The following is a 25,386-nucleotide window of genomic DNA, read 5'->3' on the forward strand; positions in this document are numbered from 1 at the left end:
TAGTTATAAAAATTTTCAAGGTCATTTTATTGATGAAACATTACAGTGCCATTACCGGTATGCGTGAAAGAGCAGACATTCAGTTCACCACACTTATACAGAGTACCGAAGAACTCAAAAAAAGTAGATTAAGGTAATTTTTGCATTTTTTTTTTTTTTTTTTTTTTTTTTGTCGTGAAGCATTGTGGTTTTCGCGTGTTTCGAAATATCATTTAAGAATTCCGTATTTTCTGTTTTAGGTATATTTGTGGGAAAAATAATATTCACGTACGCTTTTCGAAAACTAACAGGTGACTTTTCTTATATCTTTCGTCAAGGAAATTTAATGCACTTCTAAAATGTAACGTGGTTTCGCTGCGTGAAAGGACGATATTTTTAAACGTATTCATTGTTTAAAAAAAGTTTTTCATTTGGTATATTTTTATCAATTAAGCATTTTTTATCACTGAGAAACTCTGCGCCTGGATTATTATAAAAATTCTCCTAAATTTTGTGTTTTGTCTTGGCAATATAATTCTCATAATTTTTCTCCGTACTCGCAATCAAAATAATTACACTTTCTGCAAGCATTTATCTCAAAAACTATTGAGATAAAATTATGTTAGTTCATTTTCTTAAATACACACAATCTCGTATTTTATTCATTGTTTTACATTACGCTGCCATAAAAATTTCACATATATATTTCTGAGAAGAAAAGGTAAAAGCCCTTGAATAACGTGAAGCTTCTATCCAGCAAGAGAAGAATCATCGCCTTTGAGAACACTTTATTTTGTTAAAGATTCATTTTAATATTTTATTTCGAGTTTTGAGGAAAAAGTAAAAATAAAATAATCGCAAATATGTGTTTCACAAGCATTTTAAATAAATGCAAAATGAATTTTCTACTTAAAAAATGCATAATTTTCAGTGCATATTTTATATTTAGCATTCCGATGTCAAAGAGGTTTGTGGAAAAGGCTAATAAGGCAGTTGAAAGCAAAACGTTTTTATCTAATCGCAGTGGAAGTACATTAGCTTCGAAAAGTTAAGCAAGCGATCAAATTAGCAAGTGTAAAATAGGTATTTGAAAGGCTGAAAATTGCTTTTGATGTAGATGGGAGTGTATAAATATGGTATGATACAGCCACTCATGGCTGACTGTCCAAACATACCTTGACAAAGTAGGCAGACATTGAAGACGCAAGCATTCTGAAAGATTAAATGAAGTTGATTTAAATGCTAAAACGAACCGCTTATAACTGTCGTAGAATAATTGATAATATTCTTTTCTTTTAAGATGAAAAAGGTCGAATGGGAGACAGTAAGCGCTAGTTTGCTCTTGTTAGATGCATTGAAGCAGAACACTGAATCAGATATAGCACTGTTTTCATTGGCATTATGCATTCGGTAATTTCTAGAATCTGAAAACAATTTCAAGCGGATCAATCAGCTGTCTGGAAAACTGTGACCCATCAACCGGAAATCGAAATATTGCTATAGTAGACAAGAAAATTCGAAGGTAAACCTTCACACATGTTACATTCTTGATTGCAGCGTCACTTGGTGAGAAAATATCTGCCATAACTGGGCATCGAGGAATTTACATGAAGAGACTGTATACTTGAGTACCAGTTGTTTGTCTTCCACTAACCGTCCAATCCAGAGAGCAAGATTAAAGTTGTCTATTGAAAATTTATAGGGTATTTGATAATAAAGTTAAGAGATGTAGGAAAATCTCTTCGTAAACTCGGTAAAATTGTTGACAAACTTCATTCTAATATTCAATGCGCATGCAAAACGTTTTGGATACAGGAGGGCTTAGTATAAGACCGATAGATGGACTGATAATAATTTGCTGTAGAAGAAATAAAAATAATTGGAAATATCAAAGTTAATCCTAAACTTTCTATTTTTAATATTGCGGCACATCTGAATGCGACATGCCATAAAAGAGTTTGCCCAGAAACTGTGTAAAATGTGTTTAGAAATATTGGTTATCAAGGAAGAATAGTCAAAGCAAAACCATACATTTCGTAGATTAATTGGAAAATGAGAACTGAATTCGCACAAAAGCCATTTAAATAGATCTCCTAAATTCTGGAACAAAATAACGTGGTCATACGAAAGCAAAGTCACCATTTGTAACTTAAAAATGATCGTTGTATACTTTGAAGAAAGCGGAATACGGAATTAGATATGAAAAATTTGCGTCCAACTGTTGAGCATGAAGGCGGTGGTATCATGGTTTAGGGGTATATGTTCTCTAATGGAGTCGGAAAGTTGCATATAATAGACAAAATAATGGATAGATTTATTTACTTGAACATTTTAAAGAAAAATTTAAAAGCAAGTACCGAAAAATCTGGAGTTTTAAAGATGATTTCATTTGTCAAGAGAACAATGATAATTAAAGAGTGCATAATGTATCATGTTCCTAGATGGCAATAGACACCTCTTTAATTCTCAGACCTTAATCCAATAGAACATCTCCGGGAGAAAACTCGCAACAAACATTCGAAAACGGAATATAACATCAAACACTGATTTAATATGCAAAATGAAACAAGAGTGAGTAAAAACTATCCCATCCGTTACTGTAAAGCTTGTTCGATCAGTGAATAAAAGATTGCTGGCTGTAATTAAAATCAAAGGATACCTTACTAAATATCAAATAAATGTTTTAAGAAAATGGGCATATAAATTTCATAGGTATACGCAAACTCTTTTTGATTTAATTTCTTTATATTTCTTTCTTTTAGATGTTTTGTTTAAAACTTTGTTACTGTAAGTTTGAGAATATCAAGTAGGTGAATAGTAAGAAACTCGTATACAAAGCTTAAACTCATGTTGTTTTTTAAACATATAATTCTCTATAAATATATAATCGTTGTACGTTGACGTTTTTGAGCAACTGCATATTAGCTTACCTCTAACAAAGCAAGGAGTCATTTTATTTGAATTTAATGCCATTATAAAATGTAAATATTCTTTCGAAAATGCATTATATATATAGAAATACTTTTCCATTTAATTTAAAATGACTATATTCCTCTAATGTGTAAAAATGAAGCTAACAATAATGATCCGCTTATTTTTAACTCTTCATACTTTTAGAAAATAAATTGTTGCGAGCTCCGGTTCGTTGTCTTCTCATTAAATAATTTTTTCACGTGAGAAAAAAAAATCGGTAATTTATTGAAACAAAATACAGTACACAGCAAACATTATAGTATTAAATAACTGAAGGTGAAAGCCTATATTAAGCAAATTCTTCTTAGCACGCCAAAAATACTGTATATTACCAATATCACTATCAAAGGAAAATCTAAAGTGCAATTCTGCTCTCTTTGCGCCGTACTCTCTCTGACCTAAATATCTTCCTAGTTCTCGGAGCCGTATTTATTAAGTGCTGCATGGGCTTTTGGAAATTTCGGGGAAAATCGATCTTAGGGCTTCGAAAATGGGTTTTCTCGAAACGTCCAGCATGTCGCCAAATTAGTGAGAAATAGGCAATTGTTACCAAGGCAATTGTATATGAAAAATGTGTGTCCAAAAGTTCAGTTAAACACTATAATAAATTGTTAAACTATTACCCTAAATGTAGAAATTAAACAAATAAATGAGCAAAACAAAACACTGTATCACAATAATACACAAAACCAACAATACAATCAAATGATTTAAAATATATACATAAACTTATAATATGTATATATATATTATTATTTAAAAATCTGCATATAATTTTGCCTTTTATTATGTTTCTTTTTGTATACATCTATTGCTTCAAAAGAATAAAGTAAAATTTAATTTAATTTTAAATAATTCTCTTGCGCCGTTGCTGCAAGGAATGAATTCATAAACATATTGTTACAGGCAATTTAACAATAATTCAAAACCAACTTTTAAAAAATTTAATGTAAAAAAAAACACCAAATTTAGTACTGAAAATTGGCAAAAATCACAGTTTTAAAAGTTTCGTAAAAAATCTAGAGGAGTAAAACTAGTTAGTTACAGATTAAATATTGCAAATTCTAGCTTTATGGCTTGGAAATATGAAGAGTTATAAGAATTAAAGCAAAGAATTCGAAGGATTGAATTTAACAGCAACTTGCCTTGGAATTTTCTCAATCCTCTATTGCAAGATTTGAAACAAAACTTCGTTATAACCAAAACTGACAAAGCCAATAATAATTTCAGCAGTATTTGAAAAATTTTTTATGTCTCACTAATTAATACTGAACTGAATAATGCCATTACTTACAAACTTACCAATACACAAGAAAATGTCATTGCAAAAGAGCTAAAAGCAATTCATTAGAAAGTGTAAGTTTCACAACCATCTAACTACAATCGATTAGCAAATCTATATGAGATTTTTAATTTCCATTAATCACCACTAAAATTTAGATTTATAGCTAATGGTACAAGTAATTATAAAAAGAATATAGGTTACAAATTTGCAATTAAACTTTAAAAAAATTTGTATTTTAATTCATCAACTAGTTAACAAGCAACACAACTATAGTTGGATTATTTACAATAATACTCCAGTTGTCAACAAATTTAAAAGTTTAGAAATCAACAACATTAACTGCTATGACTTTAAAAACATTTATATTTCTCTACCATTAGAAGAAATTTTTTTCTAGTTTAATGCAACTCCCACAATTTTTTCCTGACATGCTTAACATCCTTTCAATAGAAAGATCGAAAACTTACCTTAATAGTGCATTATTTAATAACTACATTAAATTCAATAATAAGATTTTTCAGCAGGTGAGAGGAATTCCAATGGGAGCAATCAGGTTTACACAACTATGTAACTTATTTCGTTTTGCTTATGAATATAAATTCCAACTGGGTTTGAAAAAAATTGAATTGAAGTTAATTGCAAACACATTTAGATGATATTATAACTTTCAATAATAGTTCTGCTTTTGAGCAATACAAAATTTACCCAAATAATTTAACACTTAATAAAACTAATACAAATCAATATTGAATACCTGGACCTGCTCATAATTAAACACAACAAAATTAAATTATATGATAAAAGGAGGAATTTCCAGTTTAATACTATTAAACTAATTAATTGGAACTCTAATATCTCTAGAAAAGTAATAGGAAACACTTTTTATAGCCAAATTATCAGAATAAAAAATATATGTACTGAAATAGAAGATTTAAAGAAAGAATTAATGTTCAAGTTAATAACCAAGTCCCAACATAATTTATCAATTTATATATTAAAAAGGCAGGTATTAACTTTTCTTTATAATTTTTTGACTCTTTATGGTATGATAACATCGCCTTAAACCTTAACTGGAGGATAATGGAGGATTTGAAAAGTTAACGGATTATCTTGTAAATATTTATTGTAAAAATTTGTAAATATGTATATTTAATTAATACTGGATTATTTCCTTTTACTAATGAAGGGTCAACTCTTTTCAAAAGTCTCAATTATAGCCCGAATTGAGTGAAGATTTTTATAGTTTTTCTAATTTTCCTTACTTTTGGCCAGCATTTAGTAAAGTTTTGGATAAACCAGTTTAAATCTCGTTTTAATAAATTTAGAATATTACAATAAATTTCTTTCTTTAACATTTTAAAAAAATTTTCAAAATCTAAATTAAAATTAAATTGTACTTCAAAATTTTATTCGTTCTTTTTTCCAAAAACTTTTACAATTTTTACATCCTTAATATTTTTAATAGTTTGCAACATGTTTTCACATAACGTTACAGTTTGTATTTAAAAATTTTTTACACATTTTTGCAACAAAACACACATTTTACATTAAAAGTTTACAAAATAGGTTTCTTAAATTGATCACAGATATGCTTTACACTGAACTTAACCTTACATTAACGCTCTCTATTTAAAGTTTGCAGAACACACTACTTTACATCACTTAGTTTGGCAATGCTTCTCCTCTCCCCAAAACATATATAGTTTGCCTTTTTAGTATTTTTCAAGTATCATTTATTACTTTTATAGATAATATCTAGTTTCTTTTGATTTATATGCATAATTCGTTTCTCTGTTGGTAAGAGTTTCTAAATTACTTTGTTTTCTGAAAATTTGGTTTTCTACTCTTATTATTTTTTAATTTTAATTCTGGTCATTTAATTGCTGATTTCTCAAAATACCACTTGTTTAAATTTCTTTTAGTAATTTACCACATTTCGTATTACTTTTGGTTTTGACTTTTACCCTTGCCTACAAGGATGACGAAACATGAATTGAATGATTGAAGAGTTAGGTTTGGAGGTAACTTCCCCTTGATAAGTCTGTCTCCTGCCTGCTCAACAATCATTCACTTATGCATTTTTATAAATAAATGTTTGAGGTTTAAATGATTTTTGGAATTTTGTATTTATTAATGGATTTTGATACTTACACTTGATTTATATATGCTCTTAAAATTTAAATGATATTGTAGATTAGTTCGCAACAATAATTAATAATTTATTTGTTTGCATTAAATTTCACTTAAATTTATTAATTCTAATTTGCTTTTTACGAATAGAGAATGTTTGTTAAATATATATATATGTATATGTAAACAATTCTCCATAAAAATTGTTTCGATAATACAGTGATATTATTTGCAACAGAAACTGAATAATTATGCAAGCAATGTTAAAAAAATTCGCGAACTATTTTGCGTACATAAAAGAACAAAATATAAAAGAATTCGATGAAAAATTGATGCAAAGCTAGAAACGTCTATACATAAGTATATTCGTTGAAGTTGCGCTGTTTTTGGAGGTCTATCCAAAATCTCAAAAGCTGTCATATTTTATCAGAAAATTTATGCTTTCCAATAAAACTTCATATTTATAAACTTCCTAATATTATCTACAGATTTTAGCATCTAGCTTTAACTGATAAAATTATCTTTATTGTCTATTAAAGGAGCGTCACATAGCTCCAAACATAGTAGTTGGCGTGAAGTCTAACTAGATGTTGACAACGATAAAGAAATACAATTCTTCATGAAAAGAATAACTATTTTATATCTAATGAATATAATCTATACAATGTTAAATGCGCATATGCTTAGGTTGTGGACGATGCAGAATACGTGTAATTATCGGTTTTAACCGAAAACAGATCGCTGTTGCATGTGGGGAACGAAATTATTCACTGTTATTATTGTTCTCCGCATGTACGATCTGGTTTTGCTTAAAAAACATCAAAGAATTGCACAGATTCGGAATCGCGCACAATTTCTGCATCGTGCTCTACATGATAATTGCACAGCTGTTTCTGACACGATATAAATAGGCTATTATATTTGTCTATTTTGCCAAGCCATTCTAAAATTTGTGTCCTAAAGCAAATGAATGTTTATTCCTTTGCAAGTGGAATTGCACAAAATTTAGCATCGCGCACAAATTCGGCACTGCACATCGCACATTGAGTATTAAATTCATTATAATTGTGGAACTGTTTCTGACACAACGTAAATAGACTACGACATTTGGTTCTTTGGCACAGATTTGTCATCTGTCACCCCGTTAAAAATGTTCCGTTTTCTTTTAATGTACAGAGTCAGCTGTATTTTTCCAAGCCATTCTGAAATCTAAGCTGTTTTCTATAGGGCTTATGAATGTTTATTCCCTTACAAGTGAGTTAAATAAATTGAGAGTGATTTAATGCATAAAGTAGCTTGAATACAATTTTCAGAAAACGCATTTTTAGAGCTGGTTGTTCTGAAAGTAACTTTGACAAAACTTAAAATTTTATTAATAAAAATAATGTTTGCTTAGTTAGTAATTTTACCGCATAGTTTCTAACTAGATGAGAAAAAGAACCAAAATAATATTTCTTCCATCATGAAGCTATTCTACGAAAATAAATTCTATATCTTTCTCATTTCGTATATGAAAGGTAATCAATCATCTTCCACGCATGAAGAGAACAAGTAAATAATTTTATGACTAATGTAGCCTTTGTGTAGATTCTACAACCTTCTCTATTTCATACAAGAAATTTCTCTTTTCAAAACTCTTTTGCTTGCACAGCTATTACTTTCAGGAAAAAGAATTTGGCTTACCTCTTCCTCTTATTCTTTCAAGAACAAGAGTGAATTCATGCTGCGTTCCAGGAAAATCGACCGTGAGCAGGACATGCTCTTCACGCAATCTTCTTCGAGGGGTCAATTCTTTTAACACGATCCCTACATCACCAGGAGGATCACGTGATAAGGTGGACTGTAAGTTAACAGTAAGCTCTGGAAGAAAAAGATTACAAGAAAATGTTAGCAAAGCTGAAAGAAATCTATTAGTAAATTGTCAATGCATTAAGATGATTAACTAATTTCATCTAAGACTATGCGGTAAAGGCGCAAATATCTTTTTAATGCATCAGAGTAGTGAAAATAGTATGAAATCATAAGATAAATGTGCGAAGGATTAATTTAATGCTCCCAGATATAGGTTAAAACTGAGAATAAATCCTATAATGTTCCAAACTTACAGGATAAAAATGAGAATGAATATTTTAATGATATGAAATCTTGTTAACCAGAAAAAATATCCTAAAATTAAACACATTCTCAGCAAGAAACTTTTTAACTCTTAACTACCTCTACGATTTTTCAAAGAACTTTTAATGACAACATATTTGCAGACCAGTGATGTATGGCCTTTAATTTACGTTTCAAATGACAGTATGACATTGTATCAGTGAAATACAGAATGTTATTAATTTCACTGATGTAATGAGATAATTACAGTGTAATGTGATATAGTAATAATAATAGTGTAATGATAGTAATACTAATAGTGTAATGAGATAATTTAAAATGGCATTATTTTCAGAATTATGTACCTGCTAATAATATACTGATACAATTTTATTTCGCAATTTCAACAATGTCTTTCAACCAATGAATCGATTGTTATTTAGGAACAGAAACTATTTTTTATTTTATTTTATAAGCCAGATTTATGAAGGAATATTTATGCATTTATTTATACACACGTGCAATATGTAAATTAAACAAAAAATATATTCGGGACTCTATGAACAACTTTCTAAAATGCAAAATAATAGCAAGTCATGAAAACAAATCATTTTTATTTTTAAATAAAAATAATGCATACAGTTACTGTTTAATATTATCTTGTCTATGTTGCTTATATTATTTGAAACAAATAAGAACATGGAGTTGTTTTCAGTCTATGCAATGCTAGGGAATTTCATTAATTAGTTTTATTTAAGCAATTAGTACAGAATTTCGATCTCCTTCGATACAGTTTCTTTTTTTTTTTTATTGTGTGATCGAGATCTGTGAAGTACTGCCATTAAAAATAATATAACTAATTTGAAGTCACGTTTCATTTCATAATAGTTGCATTTATCAAACTGAATATTTAAAAATAACGTTTTGAAATTTTTGTTGCTGTTCCTTATCCTGCTACTCTGAAACACATCAGATTTATGAATTCCTCACCGTCAAGAGAAAGATGTGAGCAACTAACGTTAATCAAGGCTTTGAAGTACATCTTATAGAAGAGAATACGATTTAAGACCAACCCCATCTGTATTCTGACCGTGAATAACAACACTCTGGGGAACGAAATCCAGAGGTTTTGTACTCTCCTGCCTACTATTAACTTTTGACTTGATGAACCCCTGCCGCCCACGCCACATTTAACAAATATAAATGCCTTCTCAGATATTCGAACTCGAGACCAACGATATAACAGGCGACCTCACTGATAACCATATTGAAAAGAGCTATGTGCAGTTTTTAATATTATCAACCTTTGCATAACGTTTCTAACGACATATAATATGTACCTCTGCTATAGAATTTCATAAGAGATGTGACCTTTTACTCCTGAAGCTAATTCAGAATATTACTTTTAATTTATTTTGTTTTACTTATAAAGCTCTGACTGCCAAGAAACCAGATTTAACGGAAACCTAAAACAACGGGATTAAAAAGAATAAGAAATATATAAAGACTGAATGAACGAAAATAACAGCAAATCGCTTTTTTGGAAAACTAGTAATTTGGAGTTTTTAAGTAATTTCTTTTTCATTGTTAGTAGAGGAAATGACATTTCTGAGCCAGGGAGCACAGGGAGCGGGAGTTGAGGGAGCTCCCGAGAAGGAAAGGTCAGCCGTGGAAGGGAGGCTTATCTGAAAATGGGGACAAGGAGCCTTATCAGGAAGTGGATACGAGTAGAGTAGTTGCTACGTCACAGAAAAAGGACGTGTGCTTAGATTATTTTCTTTTTTTAATTTGGTGATTTAGGCATTTAGCAGTTATATGATAATTTGTAAACTTGCTTATTTATATTGAGTTCTTAAAAACGTATATCAAGTAGGTGTTTTAAGTGACTGATGCAGTTATTATCTTGAAACAGATATTAGCATATAATAAAAAGTTTCCTTCACAGTATAACCTCTTCCGAAGATAATTATTTTCTTACTTTTATTTATCCTATGACTGAATATCTGCAAAACTGCTACATGTCATCACAATTTTATAAAAGATTATATTTTACTGATTTATCGGAGGTGATTTCCCTTCGTTAATAAATTTTTAGCCTTTGTGTTTTTTCTTCGTATTCCAACTGTTTTACTACGTATATGATGATTATCTCCTAGTTACCCTGAAGGAGGATTATTTTCGAATTTAATGATTGAGTGATCCTATACACTCAGAATTTTACCTTATTTCTTAAATCTTCTGTTCATAATATCACATATACTTTCCGTAATCTTCATTACATTACTAATTTTTATTCTTAAATTCATTTTACCCAGAGTTTTTTCAGACTTGTTAGGCAATACTTTTAACTTATTCGTTATATTTTATGAGTGTAATTACTAAAACACGCATTTTCGTGTATTATATTATTCAATGTTAGATGTAATTTTTAACTTTTTTCGTTCTTTTCAACGTTAGCGATCTTCAACATATTCTGTATTTTAACTTATTTCATACATTTTCTAATCATATAGATGACTTGTATTTAATTTTAGATGTAACATTTCTAGCTTGTTTTGTACATTTTAACCTCCACACTATTTAATATACTCAAATTTTTAACCACTTTATATTTTTACACTATATACATGACTTTTATTTGATTTCTCTCATACATTTTAACCTTCGTGATTTCCAATATAGTCCTAATTTTAACATATCTGCTATATTTTCACATCATACACCTGACTTTTATTTAATTTTAGGTGTAAATTTTAACTTCTTTTCTATATTTTAACGTTTTTAGTTTCCAACATACTCTGAATTTTAACTAATTTGCTATATTTTTACACTATGTACATGACGTTCATTTAATTTATAGCTACTTTCATATGTTTTAAACTTCGTAATTTCAAATATACTTGCATTTTAGTTTAATTCCTATATTTTCTGACCATATATATAAATTTTGTTTAATTTTAGATGTAATTTTTAACTTGTTTCGTACATTTTAAACCTTCGTAATTTTTAAGGTACTCTAATTTTGAACTTGCTTATTACATTTTTCTACCATATACCTAACTTATTTAATTCTAGATGTAAATTTTAACCCCTTTTCTGTTTTTTTATTGTTTTTAGTTTCCAATACACTAAGAATTTTAACTAATTTCTTATATTTTCACATGACTTTCATTTAATTTGTAACGACTTTCATACGTTTTAACACTTCTAATTTCAAACAGGCTCTTAATTTTAGCTTAATTCCTCTATTTTCTTGCCATGTATATGAGCTTTATTCAATTTTAGATATTATTTTTAACATGTTTCGTACATTTTATACCTTCGTAATTTTTAAAATATTCTAATTTTGAACTTGTTTATTACATTTTCCTACCATACGCATGAACTTTAGTTAATTTTATATGTAATTTTCATACTTTTCTGGCACTGGGTTTCTTTCTAGTTTCCAACATACTCTAAAGTTTAACTCTGTTTTATAATTTTTGATTGTAATTGCGCTTGTGATTTTACTATTTCAGCTAAATTAACACGCTTAAATTTCTTAAAAATATAGATCGATTTCAATTAAGCATTTTATTTTACAACCTTTAACTGTTCTTCATATCCCATTCGTTGAATAGCCCCTACTTAGTCCATATTTTATACTACTATTTTAATTTAGCAATTCTACAATTTATCATTCTGTAGTACTCTTACCATGACTTATCCTACTACTTTACTCCATTATTAACTTCATTCGCATTTTCAAACTTTAACATTTCCTACATATTCTAGCATTTCCTTTTAATTTTCAATACCCTTTATATCTGAATATATGTTTTTAAGCTCTTCAGTGTTACCAATGTTCAGTTTTGAATCTTGATTCTCATTAAGCTAGTTTGATAGATTCCGAATTTTTAGAATGAAATCTCAACTTTCAACCATAATTTTAGACCCATATTCATTCTTTCATGTACTCATACAAAATTCTTTCTTATTATTTTGAACGCTCAGTACCTTTTAATTCAGTAATTTGTACTAATTGAATGCATTCTACATCACTTTAAATGTCTCGACTATGTAAATTTTCACTTTATTACCTTTCCCTACACTAAGTACGGATATTTCTGCCTTCATGAACGGCTTTCATGTGAAATGACGAATGTGAAAACTCGAAATTTGACGTTACATGTATAAAAGAAATTTCTAAGATAAACATATCCACTATCGAATAAGAGATGAATGACCATCGATTTTACCCATATGTTACAATTTCATCTCTTGGAAATTTGTTTTATTGATAGGCATTTATTTCTAACACATAATGTTAACACATTTTTTTAACTTAGTCCAGTTCCAACTTAATTCACTAGACAATTTCATATATAGACTATTTTTCAATTTCTTAGACTAAAATATTCTTTTCGCAAATGTCAGTTTGCATTAATTTATTTACTAATTTATTTTCTTATGAATGAAATATTTTGAAGTACTTTACACAACATATATAATTACCAATATACCTATATTTACAGAAGGAACCAAAGAGTACGAGACATTTTACCCAAATCTCCACTACAATTTCGAATATTTTAACCTTCTTCATCACAAATACAGAAATTTTTTCGTACAATACTCATCATAGCAGTTAAATATTCCTTACTAATACACATTTAATAAGGAATAACTCATTTTCAATAAAAAAATTACACCCAAATAAGTATTACGTTTTCTTATAATTGTACATATATGTTTGCATTACAGGAACTTTCTATGCATTTTCGAGAACTGTAATTTGCTAACTATTACCTTTTTCTGAGTGAAAAACTCCAAAGACCATCTAAATCATTCATCTTTTCCTGCAGTATTCCCACAGTACACAATAACTATCGTAGAACTATTTTCTTAATATTAAGAACTAAATATGAAATAAGCATTTTTCACTGTAGAATATTTAAGGTTTTACCCAAATCAGGATATAATCTTTACTGAATTTAAGTTATTTACCCAGAATTCCCAACAAATGTTTAGAAAGTGTGCGATAGAAAGCAATCTATTTACCTAAAAATGAGTCTTAATACATTTTTATTGGTTCCAGATTTACTATCAGTGGAAAAAACCTGAAGTTCACTTTATATATCCTCGTCAGTATACACAGAAAAGTCATGAACCTTTTTGTAGTACAATTAGCCCTTTACATACATTTAATATTAATCTAAATAATTTTAATTAACTTTCAACTAGGATTTTTAAAAGAAAAGAATATTTATGCGATGCATTATTAAATTACTCCCACGCGTTGTTAAGGAAAATGCAATTAAATATTCATGTACACACTAAGAAAATTCCACTCGTTAGGAACAGTAAAACCTTACCAATACTTAAACGAAATGTAAAACCGTGCAATGCATTAATATAAAACCTGAGTAGCAAATCATTTCTTATTAGCAGTATACGGTTAAAAAGAATTTTCTTATAACTTATCAACTTTTAAGAAGTAAGAGTAAGGTAATGAACCAACTTCTTAGAAATGCTCTTTTATTTTCTAAATCTACCCTTTTGTAGTAACAAGAAAATTCAGTAGTACCCCTATTTTATTTTTATGTAGCATGCGCATTTCTCCTAACAGATGAAAATACAGATATCTCACTTTTCCAAAGATTTAGCTTTAGACTTACTTTCATAGGAAAAGGAAAATAATTTGCTTAAAAAACAGGATATCTTCTACTAAAAGACCTTGAAAAAATCGCGATCACATCTGTATGTAGCACTCAGTGATTTAGTTTCAAACCAAATTTTGATATTGTTTAATCCTGCAAGCAACAATTTTCATCTTCGAGTTAAATTTTATACGACTGCAACAGATTTTTCAATGACTTTCATACTCACATTGTGTAAAACGACTTCTAGTTTTGACTATTTTAATTTATAATATTGAGAAATACCCTGATTATTTTCAGAAAACGCCATTTCAGAATCATATTTTACCACTTTGAAACTTTTGAATAACACTTTCCCCCATAATGACAACCAGATACTTCATTATTTTTTACAAAAACAGGAATTTTTTTTTTCTAATTCCTCTTCTAGAAATACTAATAAATTCTGCTATAGAAAGAAGATTCAATTCCTACTGTAACTCTATACACTATTTGCAAAGAGAAAATACACTCTAGATGATAACATAGCATCATATCACCCATATATTTTTAAAAATTTAGAACAATTTCAGTAAGGCAAATTATCTACAGAGTTCTCAAACACGGATATATTTCTGAAAGAAACTACCTAACATACCGCTCATTTACTTCTAAACTATTTAAATAAAACCAAACAATTAATAAAATATTTGAATTTTCGATAAAGTTTAGTACATCTATACAGTTATTTAATTCATGAAATACCAAATTTTGAAAATAATAAGAGTAAAAACATCACTATTTTAGAATTTAGGAAGAGATCTTCAATAATGAGAGTGAACATATACCGAACTTCATGCAAGATTTTTATCGTTTCATACCAAACATTTCACTATTTCGTAGATTCTAAGAACATAGCCCAATCTTTTTCAAAGAATATATATCATTTCACATTAATTAGAGAGTGCCATACGAGTTTAATTGCAGGTGCTTACTGAATGACTCTAAACCTTTCAAAGAAAAAATCAAATATTTTTCATCTTTCATGAAAATTTGTGAATAACAATATTTCATAAGAGCTAGAAGACTTAGTGCAATGAAACTGTATCAAGAATAGAAAACTATTTTCCAAAATATCAATTCCCATTGGAAATTTTAGATATTCCTATGTAAAGTTATATCCGAAGTTATATCACTTCAGTTGAACTTGAAGACCAACCAGATTTATTACATGATTTGATACATTTCTCGTATTTTTTCCGAAAATAGAGGTTTATATTTTTCATACGCAAACTATGACAACGAATTACTGACATTTTATTCCCATATTACTTACCATTTTTTACTGCACAAAACTATTGTAAGTTCCATGTTCGAAGCTCAGCATCCATAAATTTCACGTAATACTACAGTTACACAGTGCAAATTATAAGAAAAGCTGGATATTCTATATTACTTACAGAACATAGACTACAATACTCAAGGACCTAAATAAAGAATACATTAAACTGTTAAAAAAATTAATCACATTTTATATAATTCTATGCATATTTCATATATTAAGCACATTTCTAGAAATGTAGCATTACGTTTTCCAAGACAATGGCCATTACATCCAACCTTATTAAAATGAAAGATCTAAAATAAGAAGGGGTTTTTATAATTTTAAATCGGTAAACAAGTGATTAGGAAAGTGACAGCCTGTTAAACTTACACTACTAGGATATGTACATATCCTTGTTTAACAAGGCCTCACTTCCCTAATCGCTTGTTTACCAGTCAGGTATATGATGTGCAAATATAGAAATTATGTTAAAATTAGTACAATATTGGAAATCATGAAGGTTAAAATGTATGAGAGAAATGAAGTAAAAGTCATGTACGTAGTGTGAAAATATAGCAAATTAGTTAAAACTCAGAGTATGTTGGAAACTAAAAACGTTAAAATATAGAAAAGAAGTTAAAATTTACACCTAAAATTAAATAAAAGTCAGGTATATGATGTGAAAATATAGCAATTATGTTAAAATTAGGACTATATTGGAAATCATGGAGGTTAAAATTTATGAGAGAAATCAAGTAAAAGTCATGTATATAGTGTGAAAATATAAAGTAGTTAAAAATTTGAGTATATTAAATAGTGTGGAGGTTAAAATTTACAAAACAAGCTAGAAATGTTGCATCTAAAATTAAATACAAGTCATCTATATGATTAGAAAATGTATGAAATAAGTTAAAATACAGAATATGTTGAAGATCGCTAACGTTGAAAAGAACGAAAAAAGTTAAAAATTACATCTAACATTGAATAATATAATACACGAAAATGCGTGTTTTAGTAATTACACTCATAAAATATAACGAATAAGTTAAAAGTATTGCCTAACAAGTCTGAAAAAACTCTGGGTAAAATGAATTTAAGAATAAAAATTAGTAATGTAATGAAAATTACGGAAAGTATATGTGATATTATGAACAGAAGATTTAAGAAATAAGGTAAAATTCTGAGTGTATAGGATCACTCAATCATTAAATTCGAAAATAATCCTCCTTCAGGGTAACTAGGAGATAATCATCATATACGTAGTAAAACAGTTGGAATACGAAGAAAAAACACAAAGGCTAAAAATTTATTAACGAAGGGAAATCACCTCCGATAAATCAGTAAAATATAATCTTTTATAAAATTGTGATGACATGTAGCAGTTTTGCAGATATTCAGTCATAGGATAAATAAAAGTAAGAAAATAATTATCTTCGGAAGAGGTTATACTGTGAAGAAAACATTTTATTATATGCTAATATCTGTTTCAAGTTAATAACTGTATCTGTCACTTAAAACACCTACTTGATATACGTTTTTAAGAACTCAATATAAATAAGCTAGTTTACAAATGATCATATAACTACTAAATGCCTAAATCACCAAATTAAAAAAAGAAAATAATCTAAGCACACGTCCTTTTTCTGTGACGTAGCAACTACTCTACTTGTATCCACATCCTGATAAGGCTCCTTGTCCCCATTTTCAGATAAGCCTCCCTTCCACGGCTGACCTTTCCTTCTCGGGAGCTCCCTCAACTCCCGCTCCCCAACTAAAATTAATTCTGAAGAGAATTTTTCGTGGCGTCTGTACGAACGTATGTACGTACGTGCGTCCGTACGTACGTATCTCGCATAACTCAGAAACGAGTAGCCTCAGAACGTTGAAATTTTGTATATAGGACTGCTATAACATGTAGATGTGCACCTCGTATTTTGGTTGCAATCGGCCGCACCAAACGTACATAAATATATTTATATATATATCCACTCTGTTACCCGGCTCAGTGATCTCAGTTTCTTCACTCTTATATGTTGGTAAATTGTACATTTGTTGCTTTAAAAATGATTGAATTATGTTGTTTTTATCTTCCGGTTAAGGATTTTATGCCTTTAGTAAATCTGTGTGCAATATTTTTAGAATTATCAGCAATTTTAAAGTTGTTTAATTGCCGCTAAGCCTTTTTTAATGGCGGCCATTCATGTTTACATTTGAAACAGGAGACTAGTGGATTTGTTGCCAATTTAGAGAAACTTAGCTTCGCAACAACAAAGATAACGCCTTCATTTATTATTTAAATCATGCTTAATCCTTTGTGGAATTTTTTCGAGGAAATAAGCGTTTAAGATTTACTTCTTAATTTTTAATATAGATATTTGGATTTTTTATGTATTTTTGCCATCTCGCGAAGTGAGGACTGAATTATTTAAATGAGAAATACTCAATCGTCTGTGAAAAACTGTTTCTTTTTTGTTTTGTTTGCTTAATTTCTTTTATACATCATTCAAGCTTTATTATAGTATTTGAATAGAACATGTGGCAACGATTAGATAATTCTATTCTTTAAATGATATAAATTTTGTGCATTATGAGTTATAATATGAACGAAATATATAAGTTAACTGTTATATAATTATTGGATTATATAACAGTTAACTTAGTTTCCGTTATAAAATTATTTTATAAGTTAACTGTTGTCTGTTGTATAATTATTAATACTGTTAAGTGAATCTAGCGCCAGAGTGTCGCTATGGTAAACAAATACTAGAGTGAATTTTAAAAAATGCATTTATTCTATTGTGGTTTATGCGCTGTCGGCGAAGTAGATTTAATTCAATCCAATAAGTTTAATTGGAATGCAAGAAAAAATGCGTATAATTTAATATTCCAATTTAACATTCCAATACAAGGAAGTCATGTGGTGTACACATCAGATTTTTTTTACTAGATTTAATAAGCTATTTATTGCTTGTTGCCATTTGACAACAGATACAGGTACAGGTAGAAGCTAGGCCAGCCCCTCCATAGTACCACAGGTAATTGAGTTATTGTTGAACCTAGCTAACTGTTAAACTTTCTACCCCAATTTTGATGAAGAACACCCCGAGGGGTGGTCCCAGGTTCTCCTACCCCTCTTTTTTTACCATCAACCACTTGAGAAGACTTTCTGAGATAACTGAGTTCTGGTATTAATAGTGTACAGAAATCATATTGAGAAAAGACTGTTCTTGAAAAGTTCAACAGCTGATGCTTCCAAAAGCATAAATGTAAGAATAAATGTCTTTTCTAAGACCATTTGACAACATGAATTTAGACATAACTCATCTTTCACATCTACAACTTGTGCAGTGGATGGATGGATAAATGGATCTATAAATGAGGTTTTTATGCGCCTGAAATTCTGTCGAGTGTAGGGAGTTTCATTGAATAATATCTCTTCAAGACTATGCCTTTCAAGGTTAGGTTAGGTTATTTGAATAAGGCAAAATAACGGAGGCTATCTGCCTAAGATTTGGGGTATCTTTGGGGAGGATTTTGTGAGGAAACTACCTTATATTCACGTTACACACGGAGAAAACCATGAAACCCAACGTACAGCCAAATCGGCCCCAAGTCAGATCAAAATATCAGCGGTCTTAACCACTAGGCTATTGGCGGGTCATCAATCTTTCATGGTTTATTTAATTATGGCAAAGCATTCGAGGGCTATATGCCCACCAGTCTTTCAAGGGAAGGTTGCTTCTCATGTTTCACTTTTCTTCTACAAAGCCCCTCGTTCATCCCTTGAGGTATTCTTTTGTACATATGATCTGGGAGGAACAGCTCGTATATCATTTTCATTTGAGGGTCCTGCACTTGACATACTGCATGCATTTTATGTCTATCAAGCAGTGTCAATTTCCTTTGAAGACTCTTTCCTGAATAACAGCATTCATTTACTCATTTTAAAAGCAATAAGATTTACTGTGTCACTACATGATTTTGTGAGTTTTTTGCAAATGTTATAAATTTAATTATCGTTCTCCTTTTATCTTCACTGAATTTATAACGTTGCTAAACAGTAATATCTAATTTTGCACCCAAAGAAGTAATAAAGGACATAATTATAATTTTTCTATTTCTATTTCTTCCACAAGTATATACTATTTAAATAAGTTTTTAAAAAACAAAAATGATGTCAATTCTGAAATATACTACGAATGTAACATACATAATTAGCAAGCTTCGCTGCAAAAGCATCTGGCAATATTTAAGAACGCACATCGACGTATTAGGTATTTCTCCCGCCTTCTTAGCATGATGAAATAGTCAGCACAATCGGAGCGTATTTTAGAGGTCCGGGTTTCGAGTCCCGGCGAGAGCATTTTTCATGTCTGCTTCGAAATAACATAATATCTGTACAGTGGCGTCCGAACTAGAAAAGGTGGTGGATGAGGATTCTCCATCACCAGGATTTGGCGACTGGGTTCTCTAACCTTCAGTCGCCCTTTAAAAGGGAGAAGTATATAAGCTATTTCTCCCGCCTTCGTGGTATAGCACACTCTCCGCGGATCCGAGAGGTCCGAGGTTCGAGTCCCGGCGAGGGCATTATACATTTTTTATATCTCCTGCTTTGAAATATCCTATTGTCTCTACAACCGTTCACTAGATGCATAATGGTTCCAACTAGAAACAAGTAAGGTGATTGTAAAATTAAACACAATTTATTTTGACAAACGCAACATCGCATAGTTAGTTAGAAGGATTAAAGCGAGTTTTTCAAAGCATGTTATTATTATAAGCATAAAAGCGTACGTAGGTCATTTTGATTAATATTTTTAGGGTAATCTATGATATTGTAATCAGCATTGTTAAATAACGCTTTGTATTATGCATGATATGGTCTCCTAATTTAGCTAAATAGTTCAATACTTTCTCCTACTGGCCTGTTATTTGAGAGGTAAAGATGCTATATATGAAAAGATGATAAGTTCGCGCCCAGTAATAAAACAAATTTAACAAAAATCGCAACCAAACTATTTTACCATGGCTTGTGATTTACAGAATTTTACAGGAAACTTCTGATAAACGAAATATGAAATTTAAAAAGTTCTAGTGGGGAAGAAAAAAAAAACATTATTTGAATATAAGCATCAGAAAATGTGGTGCAAACTATCCTTTTAACGTGAGTTCAGAATTTTCCACTTAAATATATTTGCAAATTTCTGTAAATATTTCATTCCCTTTGATTGTATTAATGTTTCTGTGTGTGGTTGTAATATTTATTATAAATTGTTTTCTTTTATTTGGCTAATTGTTGCATTTTCTTGATTAGTTTAGAGATTGTAATGAGACCCTGCATTTGTATATATGTGCTTATTTCTTGTACAGAACTGCACTTCTTTGTGGTTTTTGCTGGTTTCTGAACCCACCAATACTTACTTATATTGTAAAATTAGCTGAAGTAGAATCTTAGATATAAGCAGAATCTCTCCTGGTAAGTCTTCAGGAAATTTTTGCTATCAAATTATGGGCATTTGGCGTTTTTTTGCCAATTTGCCAAATTTCATGCTTTGAAAAAAAAACGCATTTTTTAGCTTTAGCAGCGGTTTTGCCCTAGGCTTCCAGAAGGTCATGCAGAACTATATAATATGACCCCAAAAGCCAAACGTCAGTCAGTTCTCAGTCATATCAAACAGACTACGTTAAAAAGTAATTAGCTAAATTGCGTTTTAATGTTCATTCTGCGAGTGATATCAGTAATTTACGATATTTCTCGTGTGCTAAAAAGGTTTTTCCTAATTTCTCCATTCATTTTGATTTAAACTTGCCATTTTTGCTGTGTATTCTTATTAATTACAATAAATTGTCAATTTCTTTCTGATAATCTGGAGTAATAATCTGAACAAGCTTCCACCAACTCTTATCTCGGAACACGAGTTGCATTTAAATTCATTCAGCACTCAGGATGGAGATGATTAGTGTTAAGATTACTAAAATTTTCTAATAATTTGTTTTCTTAAATCATTAACTCTTTTTTAAAGAATGGCTTTTTTATTGACACTTTTATATTTTTCTCTATAATATAATACAGTATACAATATAGTCATAATACAAATAATTGCTCATAAAAGAGAACAAAGTCATAATACAAATAATTGCGCATAAAAGAGCAAACGATTTCAGTAGAAAACAAACAATAAATTTCAGAATATTGAGGCGCATTATTTATACCCTTACATAACATAAGGTGCTTCCCTAGCATAGGGTCACTATACAGTCCAAAGGTACAGGTTGAAGGTATCAAATTGTTGAAGAAAAAATTTTTTACGATACTAATTCTCTATGTCTCAACAGGAAGATTAATGATACCAACTTGATACGAGACAAAAAGGAGAAAAAAGAAGGCAAAATGTTTGCTGAAGATTATTTATCGTCTGTCGATAATTTAGTTCGTCTGTCTGTTATGCATTCTCTGCATAAAAATTGTGAATCTCATTTCATCAAAAGAGATTATCAAAAATTAAAAGAAGTTTTAAATTCTCAAAAAAGAAAAGAAAAAAAGCCACAAGGGAAATAAATAGATTTAAACGTTGTTTTTACTAGCACGAGAAAATTAATAGTTTCCACTTGCATTGCGTTTGTTTGGAATAGTAATTATCCGACATAATTCAATTTGAGTTGAAAGAATATCTTTTTTGCTCTCGCTTTTAACACAGTTGTTTACTTTGAGAAGAAATTTTCCTTAATTCGATTTGCAGTTCTCTCTGTTTGCTTTATTTTCAACATTACGAGAAATTTCAAGGTTTAGCAAATGATAGAAACATAAAAGTGAATATGTGAAGTTTTCAAGTAGAAGAACTTTCAAGGGAAATGCTTAAAATTCATTTAAAAGTTCTTGTCATCTAGAAAGTCATTTTTCAAACAAATTTGCTTTTGTCGTTTGAGAGAGATATTTTGAGTGGTGACAAAAGCAGTAAAGATTGATGGAAATATATATTTACTCATTGCAAGAATATGAATAATGGCCAAAACTTTCTTCTTAAACAGAACAGTGAATGTTTTGGACAAGGGTGCAGGACATAATTCAAGGATAACAACAACAACAACAACGAAAAAAACAAACAAAAAAAAAAAATTTTACAAAACTTTTAAGATTGAAAACTTCAGGTTACTAGCTAACGCTTCAAATAGCTCATCATTAATATTTCAAATAGTTTAAAAATGTTTAGATAATTAAAAAACATACAAATCATAAGATTAAAAAGAAATGGTAATTTGATCCTAATATCTCTACTAATTGCAGGTTAATCCTACAAATAAATTTAAGCTAAGTACCGAGCGCGTTTACATGTTTGCAGAGCAATTCCGGCTCCGTTTAATTAATGTTTAAAACCTAAATAGTATTTTTTAAACATTTCATCGGATAGCTTTTATGTAGATTATAAATATTCATCGTAATTTCCATGATACAAAGTCTTTTCTTAAAATTTACAGGGATATCGATTTCAATTTCTCTTCCACTATTTTCTAGACTCCACCAATTGCGGTGAGTTTGTGCTTAGAAAGAGGTTTTCTTCGAGAGACCAAAGTGACAACAAGCCATAAGTAAATTGTCGCAGGACTTTGCAGGAATACGTTCAAATGACATATATGCAATGCCTATATCAGACTTCATTTTTTCAAGGAACACAGTGACACTTTTCGAAGTATGACTTATTAATTTGTCTTGATGAAGTTTGACTCTTTGAAAATATTTTGGGTCTTTCATCCCATGTTTTAGACTTTCTTCTGCAAACATGGGATGTCAGACTTTATCTTGATAATACGTTGAGTTGATTTTACCATGTTTTCTCACTCTTCTTATTTTCATTTTCCCATGACCTGCGACAAAGTTTAACCCCTTACTGAAATTTTCTTTAAATTGTTGGAACTAGGCTTGTATATTTTATTTTTGAATTCATTTTCGATAATAAATAGACATTTGTTCTGTTGAAGTTATTTAGGTAAGCTCCTGTTTCTTCAAAGGTCACAGCGTATGTCCATTTAATTGCTGCTAAATAGTTTTCATGCAAGGTTCTAGAAATTGTTCTGCGTCGAGTCACAAATCTCGGCAAAATTCGGTGAACATTATGCTTTTTAGCTTTTTTATGTTGAAAGTTTGACTTATTATGTTTTTCATTGTTGCTTCAGATGCATTTAAAAACCCTCAGTTAGTTTATGTGTCCACGTATTTTCTCTTGTTACTAAAGATATAACGTTAGAAACATTAGAAACAAGTTTGTACTTTTTCGGGTATTTGTGGGGTGTCTTCTTTCCATGTATTTTTTCTTTATTTGTAAACTTTATTAAGTAAAGATTGACGGTTTTACCTTTTCTGATTAATAATTTTTCTAATCTTGCTTTTGGAAATTTTAGTACCATACATTAAGGAACGTTTTTCAGTTATGGAATAGGAATATTTCCGCAAAAACATATCCTTCAATCCACAGCTTATTTGCATGCGATATTTTGAAAAAAAAATAAAGTAGCTGACGTTATTTCTTATTTCAAATAATACTGCTGTTGGCAGAAATTCTGATTCCAAAAAAATTGTTTTTCATTCTTTATCAAAATCATTCTAAAAATGTGTGAACACCCTTCATAATTACGCTAAACCTATAAATTTAATAATTAATTTCAGGAAAATTAAATATAGTACAATATAAAAATCTTGTCCTTGAAATGAGTTCTTCAAAATGGAAAGTCAGAAGGTTAAAAAATATCTCTCGTATTATTTCGTCTTAAAATAACTGTATGTGAAGATGTCTGCTCTTATACAATAAATAAAATATGTAATTATTTAAGGGATAACTGCGCACTTTTTCAAACGGATAGCTTGCGCACGAGATAGATTTGCAGCGAACATTTCCCTTACATAACAAGATATTTATTTTTGCCAAAATGCAAAATCTGAGAAACGGAAGTAATCAGTCTCTTCAAGGTATTTTCTTCGAGATGTTTACGAAGGCATTTTGTGTTAAAACGTTTACAACTTGATCTTTCCTTTGTTTACATTTGAGGCTCCCCAGTGGCAGAGTAGTAAGCTCATTAAACACTGGTAGGTCGATCTGGGTTAGGTTTCAGACAAACAGCTGGCTGCATGGACGCTTTTGTGGTTTTCTCCAGCGTAAGGGGGATACCAGTCTGTTCTGTTACAAAGTCCTCAACGAAGGTATCATTCCTTTTAGGGATAGATAGCCTTAGCTTTTTTGCCATAATCAAATGAACCAAACAAAACCACCCTTTTGTCTCAACTTAGTCCCCCGTTGCAGTTTTTTACTTAATGTATAATATCTTTGTTCCTTCGTCGCTATGCAACTTTACTAATGCCAGTTTTCAGAAAGGATACCTTTCTATGTCTCGAGATCTGTGGTCTATCTTCAAATTATAGGAGTATAACCTCTATAATAAAATGAGCGATGTAAATCAGTGTATGCAAAATTTTAACGATATTATCAACATTAGCATCATTATTAACAATATCACCCATTCTTATAAATTAATAATGTTCAAATCTATCGACCCACAGTACCCCAAAAGCATTTTTAAATACCTACCATCTTAATAGAATTAAATGCTTTAAAAGCGTTAAAAATACACGATCTTCAATTAAAGACGAAAATGAAAAATTAATTATCTATTCATTGCAATTTTATTTATAATAAAATATAATACAAAATATTTAGCCTGAATGTACGTTAACCTAGAAGGGTTACTAGTCTCATCACGGGATTTTACGTTAAATCACTATAAAAGTCTGAACCACTTTTAAAATTGTTGCCGCCAAATATTATCGCCAAATATCAAACGCCAAATATTATCAGTTATCTACTTGAAGGTAACTGGTTTGAAAAGAAGATATTGTATCATAACAGTAATTATAAAACAACGCTGGGAAAAAACAACGGTACCTAGAGCCATGAAATTTTGAATAACGTAGTTCTCCACCCGAATATGGATAC

General features: G+C 29.8%; 1 protein-coding gene across 1 annotated transcript in view; it reads right to left on the bottom strand.

Annotated features, from left to right (window-relative positions):
• The window catches only part of LOC118188342 (cartilage oligomeric matrix protein-like), a 1,186,180-nt gene that overhangs the window by 994,253 nt on the left and 166,541 nt on the right, over positions 1-25,386 (bottom strand). Inside the window, exon 2 of the mRNA XM_085815229.1 lies at positions 8,051-8,227. Coding sequence (XP_085671355.1) covers positions 8,051-8,227 — 177 coding nt within the window. The remainder of the gene's footprint in view (positions 1-8,050; positions 8,228-25,386) is intronic.

Source organism: Stegodyphus dumicola, chromosome 4 (assembly GCF_044657685.1).
Source record: "Stegodyphus dumicola isolate Sdum_Otavi_A_Nest chromosome 4, ASM4465768v1".
Lineage (NCBI taxonomy): Eukaryota > Metazoa > Arthropoda > Arachnida > Araneae > Eresidae > Stegodyphus > Stegodyphus dumicola.